General features: G+C 36.4%; 1 protein-coding gene across 1 annotated transcript in view; it reads left to right on the forward strand.

Moving 5' to 3' along the window:
* Nucleotides 1–1,444: 1,444 nt before the first annotated feature.
* The window catches only part of PIK3C2G (phosphatidylinositol-4-phosphate 3-kinase, catalytic subunit type 2 gamma), a gene marked incomplete at its 5' end in the record, with an annotated part of 72,575 nt that continues 59,664 nt past the window's right edge, over nt 1,445–14,355 (forward strand). Inside the window, 2 exons of the mRNA XM_009707820.1 lie at nt 1,445–1,581; nt 4,025–4,194. Of these exons, the coding sequence (XP_009706122.1) occupies nt 1,445–1,581; nt 4,025–4,194 (307 nt within the window). The remainder of the gene's footprint in view (nt 1,582–4,024; nt 4,195–14,355) is intronic.

A 14,355-nucleotide genomic window follows, 5' to 3' on the forward strand; every position in this document is an offset into this window, starting at 1 on the left:
GGCTCTGAGCAACCTTATCTAGTTGGAAACGTCCCTGCTCACCGCAGGGGAGTCAGACTAGATGACCTCTATAGGTCCCTTCCAGCCCAAATGATTCTATGATTCTATGAATGATCTGAAGGAACTAGGAGAAAGTCTAGATGAGTTCATGCACATGGTGGGTGGTTAAGGTGACCTGAAAAAGATTCCTCCCTTCTTTGTAGAGATGGGAATCAAAGCTTGAAGGCGTCTGCTTCAAGGCAAATAATACAAGAATACTACTTCTGAACATACTATAATCTCTCTTACATACTAACAATTTTATTTTTGCCAAGAAAGATACAGGGATCATCTGTAAATAATATTCTCTGCCTGACAGTCTCTTTCTTTCAGCACCATAGCAGCAGAAAACTTCTCAGTGTGACAGATTTTCCACACAGCATCTTTCCTTATAAGCTACAGAAATGTTAATGTAATTGATTTGCAGTTAATGATGAAGAATAAAAGGACCAAGTAACATGCCTGTGGTCATACAGTACATGTGCTTAAGTAGACTTCTGTAGCCAAGTCTTCCAAGTCCTAGGCTAATGACTTGCTCCATGGGCATGCTTTTCCACACAAGGGAGATAGGAAATGATAATGTCATAGTCACGGGAACACGGAAATCACTTTTCACAGAAACGTGAAAAGCAGGTAATACACTGGTAGAATGCTACTTTCCAGGCATGGCACAGTAGAGGAGCCTGTCACCACATGAAGTTGTTAGAGGAAGTCCTTCCTGTAATGCAGAGTTGCAGGATGACATGCCAGGGGACCACACATGGGGACAGGGACAGAAGGCTGGCAAGCCAGTTTTCAGTTCCAAAAAAGGAATCAAGTGCATGCAGCAGAGTCAGAGGATTCAAGGGAAGCATTGCGAAATGCTTGGCTTCTCTCTGCACTTCAAAGTCCCAGTTTATGTCATATTGGATTGGACTAATTTCTGCACTATCTAGTATCCTTTCTCCTAGCTGTGATTGGCATCACATACTGCAGAAAAATTTGTGTCGCATTCTAGACAATAAACACATATGAAATAAATTTACATTTCATAGTAAATATCTGATCCTACTTTTTATAGATTTTTGTTGGTTTTGTACATATTATACCCACTCTGAATCTTGTTAAATTGTTGGCGTTGTTGGTACCTTGAGGCAGTTATGTCCACAATATTGTTATTGGTGTTTTTATTTCTCATTTGCAGAACTGCCACATTTTACTAAGTGTCCTTTGTTTTTTGTTTCCAAAGAGAAAGAGAAAACCAATCCTGATCTATATTTTCTATTTCATCCATTATTTTATAAGCTTTTAAGCATATATTTTTTCTTCATGGAATGATCCAACAAGAGGCATTATATGCATTGATGGTCTTCATATCTTTTTTAAGTTGACGGTTTTTCATATGAACTCTTTTCTGTCTGATTAGGATTGGTACAGATGGTGCCAGATGCTACCACACTAGCGAAGATCCACAGGGAGTCTGGACTGATAGGACCACTGAAAGAAAACACAATTAAAAAATGGTTCCGTCATCACCATGTTCTGGAATCAAGTTACGAAGAGGTAACATCATAATGAAGCTTATTATACATTTCATATTTTACCATGGGGAAAAAAAAACCCAACAAATGGCAGTAAGCAGCGAAACCAAATGACTCAAACACAAGACAGGTCACATGCATAGAAGCCAGGGAATTGATTTAAATGCCACTCTCTTTCTAAGGAGATACTGCTCTGGATCAGGTGCATTGTAATACATTTTCTATAAAAATGTGTCACAGAGATGTTTTGCAATTTAGTAGTAAAGTGAAGAGAAACTGAAGTAGAAATTAAGTATTAAACTAAAAAATATTTATTTTTTAGGTCAGCTCTCTAAATACTTCATTTTTTATAAACCACACAAAGTCTCAGTGGATTTCCTGTATTTGGAAATGTTCACGTCAATACCCACAGTTTTAGAAAACTGTTTTATCAAAACTACCTATTCTATGATACATAAGATCATACTTTTCTTATCACATTGTGGGATCTCATGTAATGCATCTGATTTTCTGAAACTAAACATTATGCATAAGCCAAAAAGTTGGAAATTTTATTTATAGAACCAGAGGTTTCCCGATGAACTTTTTCCATTAATTCTTTGTTGTCTGAGCATGTTCTGAGGCCTGTGAAAAACTCTTTAATGTTTGTGTTGCTGGGACAATTTTTAGAACCCTACTCTGTGCCCACAGTAGATTAGTAGCCAAAATTTTAAATTTAAAGAGGGGCATTGAATGTTTACCACTCTGAAAATGAAGTGCTTTTGTACACAGTTTTTAGTAGATGTATAGCATAAATATGTTTGATAAACTTTAGTAATTTTGTAATTATTCCATAGGCATTTGTTCATCCACATTTTCGTTAAGAACACTTGAATTCCTAGTATATCTTTTTGATTCAATTAAACAACAACAATCTGCATAGAATTATTTTTTTACAAGTTTGTATGTTTACAGTGTTATGGTAGAAGTGCAGCCAATATTTCAATTGAAAAGTGAGATACTATTAGTTCTTGATTGGAAACCTGATTTCTTGCTGCTGCTGCAGTTTATAAAAGTACCATTAATGTGGAATATTCTAAAACCAATTTCTACCAATTTTCTTTCAATTTTTTAAACATATAAAATGCAGTCAGATCTGATTGCATAGGGCATGCATAAAATTAGTACTATGCATTTGCTTTGCACTCGCTAGTGAATGAACCTTTCTCTTTTTTTACTCCTTAATAATCTTTTACTCATACAATACTATATCTAAGGTGCTCAAAAAACTGATGCAGAATAAGCTTTAATATCCTCATTTTGCAGTTGAGTGAACAAAATCACAGAAAGCTTAGATGTTTTATCCAAGGTCATCAAAGTGAGTAAGTACTACACTTAGACATAAAATTCAGCCAACTCTTGTGCTGTGGCCTAAGCTTTCCACAGTGCTGTCATCCATATCTGCCATTGCAGGTGACATCCTGCATCTACAGGGAAATCCTGAATGCCTAAATAATGATTTACCTTGTCTAATTTAGGTTTTGTCCACAAACATAAAAATCACAGATTAGGATTGTTTGGGTTTCTATATAAATTAATTGCATTGTGATTTAGATTCATGGGAGATTAAGATTTCTGAACAAGAACTGGATTTTCAGTTCTTAAACTATAGTAGGTAAGATTAAAGAAAGACAAAAGCTATTCCTTATGCTTTGGGGTAGAAGAGTGTTCATCATTTGATCAGGAATAACTCTCCCCTGAAAGAGGATGCTGAATATGTGTGTTGTGAAAGAGGTTGGGTAGATTCTTCTACTAGGAGAAGTCACAGTTGTTAAATACTTCCCACTGAAGTTAGCAGAAAACTTGGAATCCACCTTTGAGTGTCTGATGAGCAGATCATTAGCCTGTACTTTTTCCTGTCTGCCATGGGCACATTTTTGGCAAAAAGCAATGCCACAATGTAATACTGTAAAAAGATTCATGAGAGAGATCTGAATGAGCCAGTCTACTCACACGAGGCAGACTAACCATGAAAGTACACATCTCTACCACGTAAAAGAGCATCAGAGGAGTAGGTTATGTTAAACAAGTTTTTGATTTAATCACTCTCTTGGGTCTGTCTACACAACACTAGGTTTGATCCTCTAGTCTGTTAAGATTCATGGATGATATGAGCAGAAAACAATTTAGCCTTTCTTTGTTTCAGTTCATTTCTGTGAAATGGGAGTTAATTCTTTGGGTTGGAATATTGTGAGAATTGATTCATTAGGATTTGAGAAAGGCAATGGAGAAAAAAGACCTGTATAGGTACAGAACAGTACAGGGGGTGTAAAATAACCTACTTTCTTTACCATTCCTACAAACACCTGTTAAAATTTTAGCAACATGCATAACATTTGTAGAACTACAATTTTTGGTTTTCTTGTTAGTGTCACAAACAAATATGTCTGTACATTTCCAGTAAGTACTTTTGTTTTACTCACTAGGCAATAAGGAATTTCTTTTATTCCTGCGCTGGCTGGTGTGTTGTTACCTTCATTCTGGGAGTCTGTGATCGACACAGTGACAACATAATGCTGACAAATGCTGGACACATGTTCCACATAGATTTTGGGAGATTTTTAGGTCACGCACAGACATTTGGAAGCATAAGAAGGTTAGTATCTATAGTAACGCACATAGTAAACTTTAAAACAATGTTCTGAAATTTCACAGCCTTATCGACTCCCATGGGAAAATATACAAATGAGATCATGCTGTGGTTTTTCGGGGTTTTTTTAATTTATTTTCTGAATTTTCCAAAACAAAATCTTTTTGTTGTTCACAAAACCTCTACAACACACAGGAATGATTGGAAAAGGAATTAAAAGGAGATGTTGGAGATCCCCTTTCAGTCTAAAAAAATAAAAAAGTCTAAATCCTTGTTTGGTCAGAGATTTGAATGATGCAGTTCAGTAGTGACCAGAATAGTAGATTGACCTATGCCAAAAGAATTCTGATGTCCATTGTTTTTTTTTCTAACAGATGAGTGTTCCTATAATGGATCCAAAACCATAGATGTACGTAATTGACCACTTGCTTCCCATATTCAGAGAAGAAACTAAATTTTCCAAATAGACATAGAGAATAATTACATTATGCTTCTGTGGGTAAAATTGCCAACTTTTTTCATTGTCTTTTGAAGTTTTACATCTAACCACACTGAGTTCAGGGGCTGTTTTGCAAATATCTGATTTTACTTAAACAAGACTGTTTTTTTCTGTGTTTGTATCTATCTATGATGTAACTATGCCGTGATAAATAAAATAGTGTGATCATGTATTCTAGCTCCTAATGTGAACATACTATGGAGGAATGAATTGAGATGGACTAAGGATAGGATAATACCAGTATGTGCAAAACACAAAGAAGCTGTTATAGCACAGTAGAGAATGGATAAATGATCCCTAATGCTGACAAGATGAGTAAGGGGGGGAGGTGTGGGGGTGTCTTTCCTCCATGTTTCCTAATAATTTCCAGAAGTAGTCCCAGAATTAAGTTTGAGATAATTGTTCCTTTCTTGTTTCTTTTCTTTTTTTTTTTTTTTTAAGCTGGCCTTTGACTATTCTAGACTTTCTCAGGGTGTTAGACAGAAATAACAGCATGGGAGTATTGATATGAGGGAAGCTGATGGGGATAATAAGTACTTCTGAGCCAGGCAGTCAAAAGATTTAGTTGCAATGCTCAGAATTATCGTCAATCATTCAAGATATGCTCCCTTAATCCTACTTATTTGCTGTGGAAAGAATAAAGCAGAACAGAGTAATAAAAAAAACCCACACCACAAAACCAAAAACAACTCATGCACACTCCAAGTCAAGTGCTGCATCCCTCACTCCAGCAGACCTCCTTTTGGAGCCTAACAGGAATTTCCTTGAGTGGTAATTTTACATGAGCAAAGAATTATCTAGTTTGAGTGAACAACAGGACAAAGCAAATATAGGGAGGGGACACTACAACCAAATTTAAACAGATATCATGTAGTAGCAATAATAAAAACAGATGTTAATTTTACTGTTTTAGAACTCAGTCACACTACACCTTCTTATTAAATCTATGAAAATTACTTAAAATATAGTCACTTCTATGAACAGCAACCCTTTTTTTCCTGTTTTTTCATGCAGTACATTACTTTTAAATTATAGAATAGAATAATACATTTTAGGACCTCCATTCATGGCGTGCCTTTGTGGTTCCTTAGTAAAACTAGGATTCACACTTAACAGCAGGTTGTGAACATCAAGGGATAATGGTTGTCTTCCTCATACCTACATGCAACTGAGCAGATACTATCTTAATGACTATCATTCTCATGAGTTGTATGCACCTTCATGAAATGTAACGTATTATTTGTAACACAGGAACACAGGGATATCAAATTTCTCCATCCCATAAAATTCAGGCTCTCTCAAAATTTGAAACCCTCAGTGCTATTTGTATCTACTCGTTCCCACAGGGCAAGTCCTGAAATAGATTTAGCCTCTGGTTTCTTTAACAGCTCTTTATATTAGATTTTTATTTGAGTTCTTTGCACCCCCAACAATATCATAGTCTTGAAATAATATTGATAAAACAACAGCACAATGCTTTCAAATCTTTAGAATTATTAGTGCTGACCCTTAGGGTTTTGTACAGTAGATGCTATACATATGCTTGTGAAGTTCTGTAGGTGGCTTTAAAGAATGTAAAATGTAAAATTTTTGTAAAATGAAATCTGTGCAAATGAATGAAGGCTAATAGGAAAGAAGACCCTATCTGAACTTTTAAAATGTTATTCCTTTCAGAATTTAGGAAGCTGCTTGCTACAGCTGTCCATTTTCTGTTCTCAGGGAGCGTTTTTTGCCATTACCGAACTCTTATTCCTCATAAAGCTTCATCAGGTTAAGTCCTCTGCAGTATTCTGCATATGGAGCATTTCTTCAGATGTAAGTAAAGTGAAAGGCATACATGGCAGCTTTGAGAATTGCATGCTGTCATGCATGGGCTGCAGTTCTCTCTATCAAATCCAATATGAGTCTTCAGAGAACCCTTTGAAGCTGCTATGATTCATGCAGTCATGCTCACTTTTGCATTCATGGTTGTATAACACCCCAACAAGGGATTAGTTAACTTTTCTAATTCCTGCCCTCATCTTTAAATGATGTCCAATAAATCTGCTCAGTTTTGAGTCCAAGGCACAAATCAGTAGCTCAGCTCTTACTGAATTTGGAACTTTCTGTCTTTTCCAGTTCCATGTATCTTCACAGTGCAGCAAATATGTTAAATAGTAGTAATAACCTGTCTTTACTTGGGTCTAGGAACTAATGTTTCAGAAGTGTTGGAGGGAGACATATGATGTATCTAACCAGTAGAATAGTAACAGAGCTTGGCAGAGGAATTATTCCCAAAGTCCCACAGGGAACTTTCCTACTGAACCATGAGATTTCTTTTTTTTTTTTTTTTTTACTATCATACTGCATAACACATTTTGTTAGTGGTAATAAAATACTCCCCCTTCCATTCTCTAATCCAACCACCACATTTGACCCTACATTACCCTAAAGCAGTGATTTCTGCAGGTACACTTCAAACTGTATGAAGAAATGTTTCTTATTTAATTTCATGTAACGGTCCTATTCTTTATCTACTGAGTATTCTGTGGCAATCATCTTAGACCCATTCCAGCTTAAATAGGTGTAATAATATCCAGATAATCGTATGGGACTAGGTCAGTCATCAAATGGTGCAGAAGAAGGTGTCTGGCGCATGGTTGTACCTGCCATACTTGCTTTGTTTTTGTTTTCTTCTTTTCAGTTCTGACCAGTTCCTTTTGAACATTTCTTCTTTGGTGAATTAAGCAATAATAGATTTATTTAAATCATGTGCTAACTGAACTAATCCTAACTTCAGCAGTCTCGTCCTCTCCACTACCAGTCACTTCCAGCCCTGTCATCTATATTTTTTCAGTCAATGATGTGTAGTCTGAAACCTGATGTCAAGATATGGAGTAGTCTACCTCATGGCACACTGTAAATACACCTTTTGATAACCTAGGTGTCCATTCTTTTTTTTAAATATCCATCATCCTGATAATTTACAACACTCACTGATCTTACTTTTCTCTGATCTGAATCACAGAGACCCTCTTGTCTTTTTGCCAAACTAATTCCACATCTTGGTGTGCTTTTCCCAGAATTTAAATCTGCTAAGCTGGTTTTCTTCTACAAACTTAATTACTAGAGGCAGCCTAACTATTCCATTGGGAAATTCCAGGTTTTTGAGGGAAGTTTCAAAAATATGGGAAAATTATACTTCCCACACTTTCTTCCTATGTCAGTGTTTTCCTATACTGAAAAGCCCTTAAGAAAGTCTGAGCATGTAGAAAAGTAAAAGTGCCCTTTTTATTTTAAAAGTAACACATTGTATTTTCAGTGTTAATAACCTAAAATGAGTGTTACTGTCTCACTGGAAGTGTTTATTTGAAAATGCATTCTTTTCAAGTGTTTCTTTCTAAAACAGAAAAGTTGACATACAGACAAGGGAAAAATAAGTTATATCTGCATTCTTTGACTACATTGTATCTACATGTGTTCCATCTTTTCCCTAAAAATAGGAAAAAGTGGAGAAGAAGGAAGATAGACATTTGAGAATTTCACATTTTACTTTTTTCTTTTTGCCTTTTTTAGATTTTAGATTTTATTTAGGGTATTCACATCAGGGAGAGTCTAAAACTTGAAAGTAAAAACTTAATGTATAATCACTTGAAATTCCCTCTGCTTTGGGAGATTCACTGCACATGAGTTATTTAAGTGACTCCCTATCAACTTCCTGCTTCAGAGATTTCTTCCTACCTTCTCCCCTTCCCTCCTTCTCTTTCCAGTAGTCACCGTGTGATTTTTTTGTAGAATGTGACTCTAGATAGGAGAGATGGGAGTTTAAAAATGAAACAGAAATAAGAGGGGAAAAAGAAGTGATGTTCACTGGCCATTTTGATTATATTATTTTATTTGTTATCCTTTTCAAAGTGTAACTGTTTAGAGAGACACTTATTTTCTCTTTCCTGCTCCCATCAGAAACATTTTACTGTATCACTTCTTTCTCCAAAAGCTTTCTATACTTACATTTTTACATTCAGAGGGAGCTGTTCTCTTACGCAGTCGAGTGTACATTTATATTCAGGGGAAGCTGTTCTCACACACAGTCAAGTATACATCAAGCACTTTTAAATTAATCTCTGTTGCGTGGTCTTGGTATCTTTTTCTGCTTGTTCTGCACGCTATGCCTTTGTCCTTCATCCTTGACTGGAAAGCATAGTGATCTATTTAATTCATGTAGGATTTCATCCCCTGCCCTAAGGAATTTGTCTGCAATTCCATTTCTTCATCACTGGTTTATTTCTCTGTTTTGCCTGGTGATATACAAATCTCCTGCAACCATCTATTACTGTGTTTTCCAAATAGCCATCTCATACTGAAAAGACTGGTTAGCTGAGTATTCAATAGGTATGAGATATAACCCTACTCGTTCCATTTAATTTAAGGCAACTTTTAGCTCTGAGTTTTAAAATCTTTTTTTCACTACTGAGGGTCAGTCAGAACACAAAAAGCAGTTGTCCAACAGTCTCTGTTAACAAGAGGAATTGCTCCAATCTCCTTGTGAATTAACTCTCAACAGTCTTATGAATAGGGTTAGTAATAAACTCCTAACGAACCTGGAAAATTTGATAGCCTTAGAAAATGGTACAAGGCACCAGGACTATCGTACTGAGCACTTTCAAATATAGATATTGAACGTGAAGGATTTAAATCCACCTTAACATCGTTACTCAGTCTGATTGCTGGTGACTTTGAGTGCAGACTACTTTATATGTGTCTGTCTGGTCCTAACTCAGCTCAGAAGGTGCCTGAGCTGGACACAGTAGTGCTTTTTAGCCGGTCAGTATAAGATGCACGTGGTTGCAACAGAACAATGTTTGAAACTATTGAAGACATCTGTGTTCTTAAAGCAGAGTACATCTTCTTTCAGGGAGGATCTTTTTTGGATTCTTCCAAAATATGCAATCATCTGACTGTATGAAATGGTTGACATTCTGTGAGACAAGTGGATATATTCTGTGGTCAGACTACAGAATAACTAGCGATTGCAGCAGAGACTAGAGCAGTGCAGCCAGAGTGAAAACCATCAAGATGCCTCAAACCAGTTTCTGCTTTCCCATCACGAGTCTTACCAATTTTCTTGTTACAAGGTAAGGTTCCAGATGAGTCCCTGTGGCAAAACACGCTGCAAATACTAGGTCTACATTAAGAACTGTAACCATGTCTAACCTCAGCTGCCAACATTTGTGTTAACTATACTGTCACTTAGCATAGTAATCCTGTGGGACCAGGCGTGATCAAATCTCCATGATTTACAAACTCACTAATTTCAGTTGGCCCACAGTGAAAGGGAATTATAGTTAAGCCACATGCTCTTGCACTTTGCAGAGGCAAAGGGGCACAAAAAAATAGTTACTATGGCTCAGTTTATGTGGGGAAACTAGATGTTAACAGAATGATGAATCAGAGCCCTTAGCTTAGGTGAAGTTTATAGCTTGTTTTCTACCATATCTGTTAAGCATGATTAAATCTCACTGTAACCAATTCAATTACTGACAGAAACAGATAAATCTTTCAGAATAGGCCAGTCCAATGTGTAAAATATTTCTTTTACACCTGATCAAAATAGCGGGTATGTCCAACACAGTAATTTTACTGGAAAGCCAACATTAAATCTCTGATAGTGAAAAATAACAAAATAGCAAAGCTGATATATACATAAGAACTAATTTAATGGATAAATGAAACTGTAATGCTTAAGGAACTGTCCTCGGTTATCTAAAGAATTCAGAAGAGTCTTTCTAGTTTGATGCTTCTGCCTCTAAAGATAGATGTTAATATAAAAATAATGTGGGTAAAACTGTAATCAGAAATGAGATTTCAAATTTGTATTTAGAAAACTTTTTGTGCAGTAGATATCTCAAACAGCAACAGAAATGGCAGAAAATAGACTTAAAACCATGTTATCTGGTATAGACTTGACTCCTGGTCATTTGGTTGAAGAATGTAGGTCAAAAATATTATGTGCATGTTTTGAATGTTCAGACCGTGTAGTTTACCTAAGCCAAGGATGCTCAGGGCATTCAGGAATCTTTCTGTGTAAGTATTGAAGGGGATAAGGTCAACACTAAATTCTGACCAGTTTACCCTGGGCTATGTCCAGTTGAATCTTAAAAACCTTCCAGGATATCCTCTCCAGGCAACCTGTTTCGATATTAATTAATCTCATAGTGAAGGATTTTTTTCTTATGGCCAGTCAGGACTTCGGCTGTTTCAGTGTTCTCTCTTAGTCTTGCTTGGATCCATCCATTTCATAACCTTCTATAGATGCTAGAAGACTGATATTTGATCTCCTGAAAACCTTCTCATCTTCTGGATAAACAAGCCCACCTTCCTCAGCCTCTCCTTATAGGCAAGTGCTCTAGCCCCCAAACATCTTGGTGGCCCTCTGCTGAACTTACTCCAATCTAGTGACTTGTTTTGGTAGGGTATGGACTAACAAGTGCTAAGTAAAGGCCATCTGCTGACTGCTCTCCCATGAATTCAGCCCAGGATGCTGTTAGCCTTCATCACTTCCAGAGCTCATATTTGGCCAACCACTGGCTCATGCTTAGCTCACTGTCCGGTGCCGGGGAGCCTTGTCAGTGAAGACTGAGGCAAAGATGGCAATGAGTACCTCAGCCTTGTCTATGCTCCCGTGTCACTAAATCACCAGTCATCCGCAGGTCCACATTTTCTTTGTTCGTCCTTTTACTAATGATGTATCAGTAGAACTTCTTGTTGCACTTCATGTCCACCATCAGTTTTAACTCTAGTTGAGCTTTGTCTTTCTTAACACCATTTCTGCATACCCAGGCAGAGTTTGTGTATTCCTCCTTTGCAGCCAGTCCTTACTTCCACTTCCTATATATGTCCTTTTTGCCTTGAAGCTTAGTCAGAAGCTCCCCGTATGGGCAAGAGATTCCCCATCTGTCTGTTACTGGAAATAAAAGCTATTAAAAATACAATTGAGAGTAAATCCCTCAGGATAAATAAATTTTGGTTTTTTTGAAAGCCATTTCAAATTTGCTCATTCACTTCTCTCTTCTATTCTGTCTTCTATTTTTATAGCATTGTAATTACTATTCGACAATTGAAATTTAGACTGTCGTTTTATTTAGATGAGGATAGATATACATCAAGTCTGGATGATTTGAGGAATAAAGACTCAGCAAGAGCCTGTTTATGCTTTTCAGGAGCAGACGTGTATCTGTGGAACTGTCAGCAAGGTTTCTTCATTACAAGAAATAGAAAACAGAAAAGTTTTCTGAACAAATCTGAACATAGATTTGCAATACAAGCCAGTGAAAATGCAAGTGGTAGCAACTGTCATTGAAGTCAATGGGAAAACTGCCATTAAGTCCAGCAAGTGAAGTATTTCTATTTTATACAAAGCTCAGAAGTATTGCTCTGTTATGAGGTCACTTTAAATACATTTACATAATTTAGATTCTATGGTTGCTGAAGAGACTGTCATATCCTATAATAGTGATCAGAAGAATAATAAGCACTGCAGAGTTCTCCTGGACCATTCACCTTTCTTAAGTGGTTATTTTTTCCAGGAGGGGATAATTTTGTGAAATAGAGGAGAAAGAGTAGATATCATATAATTTGGTGTAAGTTAATGTAGCCTTAGTAGAACTCTTGTAACTTTCACAAATAACATTATCATAAGTTAAGAAGGCACTGCCTAGATAAAACCATTAAAGTGCACAACTACTTTAAAAACCATTCATGGAAAGTACCTACCTGTGTATCAGTATCAAGATGGAAGGATACACTAAATGGCATACCATAAGTTTTGTGATGGGACTGACATCTTCCAATATTTTCATTAATAACCAGTATGATGGGATAGAGAATATGTTTCTTCATTTTTTAGTAGAGGCCTATTGTAAGAGTTTTTGACTGGGATGAAAGTTGTGATTAGCAGTGATAGGTAGTTTTTCAGAAAGAGATTTGAGAGTTATACTACAGACAAGTTGAGAGAATATTGAATTGGAAAGCATGAAATGTGAAGTAATCCTTTTGCTTCATGTGACACTGGTAAAAATTCAGCTGGAATATTTTCAACATTTTACTTTTAGAAAGATGTGGATTAGGAGTCCAGAGAAAAGCAATTAAAATTATCAGATATCTGGAAAACAGGACTTATGAGAAAAGGTTGAAACAATTGTCTACAGAAGGTTGAGGAAAGACATAATAAGAGTCTGCAAATACATTAAAGGCTGCTGTAAAGAAGATGGGATCTTCATGTTCCCTTAGGAAAGAACAAGAGTTAATAGGATGAAAGCACAGCAAAGTTAGGTTAAGCATTAAGGAAAAAACCTCTGTGAGGGGAGATACTGGAACAGAAATTTTATAGGGAGGTTGGAGAAGAACTCTATCACTAAAAATCTTTGAAAACAGGCTAAATAAGCATCTCAGAAGCATGTTTATGGTTGATCTTGTCCTGGTAAGCAGAAAGATGGAGTATCTCTTGTGGTCCCCTTTCCAGGCATATTTTTTAATGACTCTTTATGTGCTTACATGAAAGGAATTGTATTGTGCAGTTGTGCACTGTTTTATTCTTTAATATAAGAAAGGAATACACTTGCTCGTGATTTTTTTTTTCTGTGTCTACAAATATATATGATTTCTATGATTAGATATTTTCACTTGGTTTAGGGAAGTAAGCATTTATGTTCATTTATTTTGTGTGAGTGTGTTCTTCAATAGGCTTTTGCTGCACAGCAAAGGATGGCAGCATTCAAACACTCCCTAAAAGCTTTTCCTATTTTACTGGATATGTCTGAATTCCACATAGTCATGCTGAATACTATCAGTCACTCTTGACTCAGCCGAAATAGTTTTGAAGCAGTCAGGGAATATATGGAGCTGTATGCTGCTGAGCAGCTGATTTTTAAATTGCAAACAGTTCTGTATGGTTTCTCACGCACTGTCTCCTATGTCCAAATGACAACTTGGACTATAACTGTTTTGTTCTCATTGTATTACTGTGTGGGACTCGAATTTTTCCATAACTACGCTATTAGGAAGTTTAGATTGGATCAGACTAAAGGTCATTTGTTGTTGATTATCTCATATGCTTTTTCTACTTAATATGAAGTATCATTCTTAGACATTCTGTACTGTGAGATTCATAGTAGGAAAAACTAAAACCTTGTTGACCTTACAAGATTTGTTAATCAGTTTACATCTAGTGTTTCATAACAAATCCTGGTGAACTTACTGGTCTTCTAGGAAAGCAGCATATTTCTAGCCTACAGTGAAGTCCCAGTAAATGTTCCCATCACCCCAGACCAAGTTTGTTTTTGCATTATGATCTCTTCAGTTGCTTGAGTTTTCCTTTCTTTCCTGCCTCTCATGACATACCATCCAAACATTCTGAATCTCCAGAGGAACTGCAAAACACATTCCCATGAAAATCTTAAATCTCTAAAAGCAGTACACAAGAAAAAAATAATAAAACCACCATAAAACTAGCCTTGCTTCTCACTAAATGATTTGGGTAAATTCTTTTGTCACAGCCATAGTAAAGTATAAGTCTTTAAGGTCCAGGACTGCAATCAGACCCTGTCATAAACAGAGGTCTTGCCTTTTTGACTGATTTCTATTATAAACCCGAAGGGCTCATTAATCTCATTGAGGGCTTTGGCGGGGGG

This window comes from Cariama cristata, unplaced genomic scaffold (genome assembly GCF_000690535.1).
Source record: "Cariama cristata isolate BGI_N322 unplaced genomic scaffold, ASM69053v1 scaffold3109, whole genome shotgun sequence".
In the NCBI taxonomy this organism is placed as follows: Eukaryota; Metazoa; Chordata; class Aves; order Cariamiformes; family Cariamidae; genus Cariama; species Cariama cristata.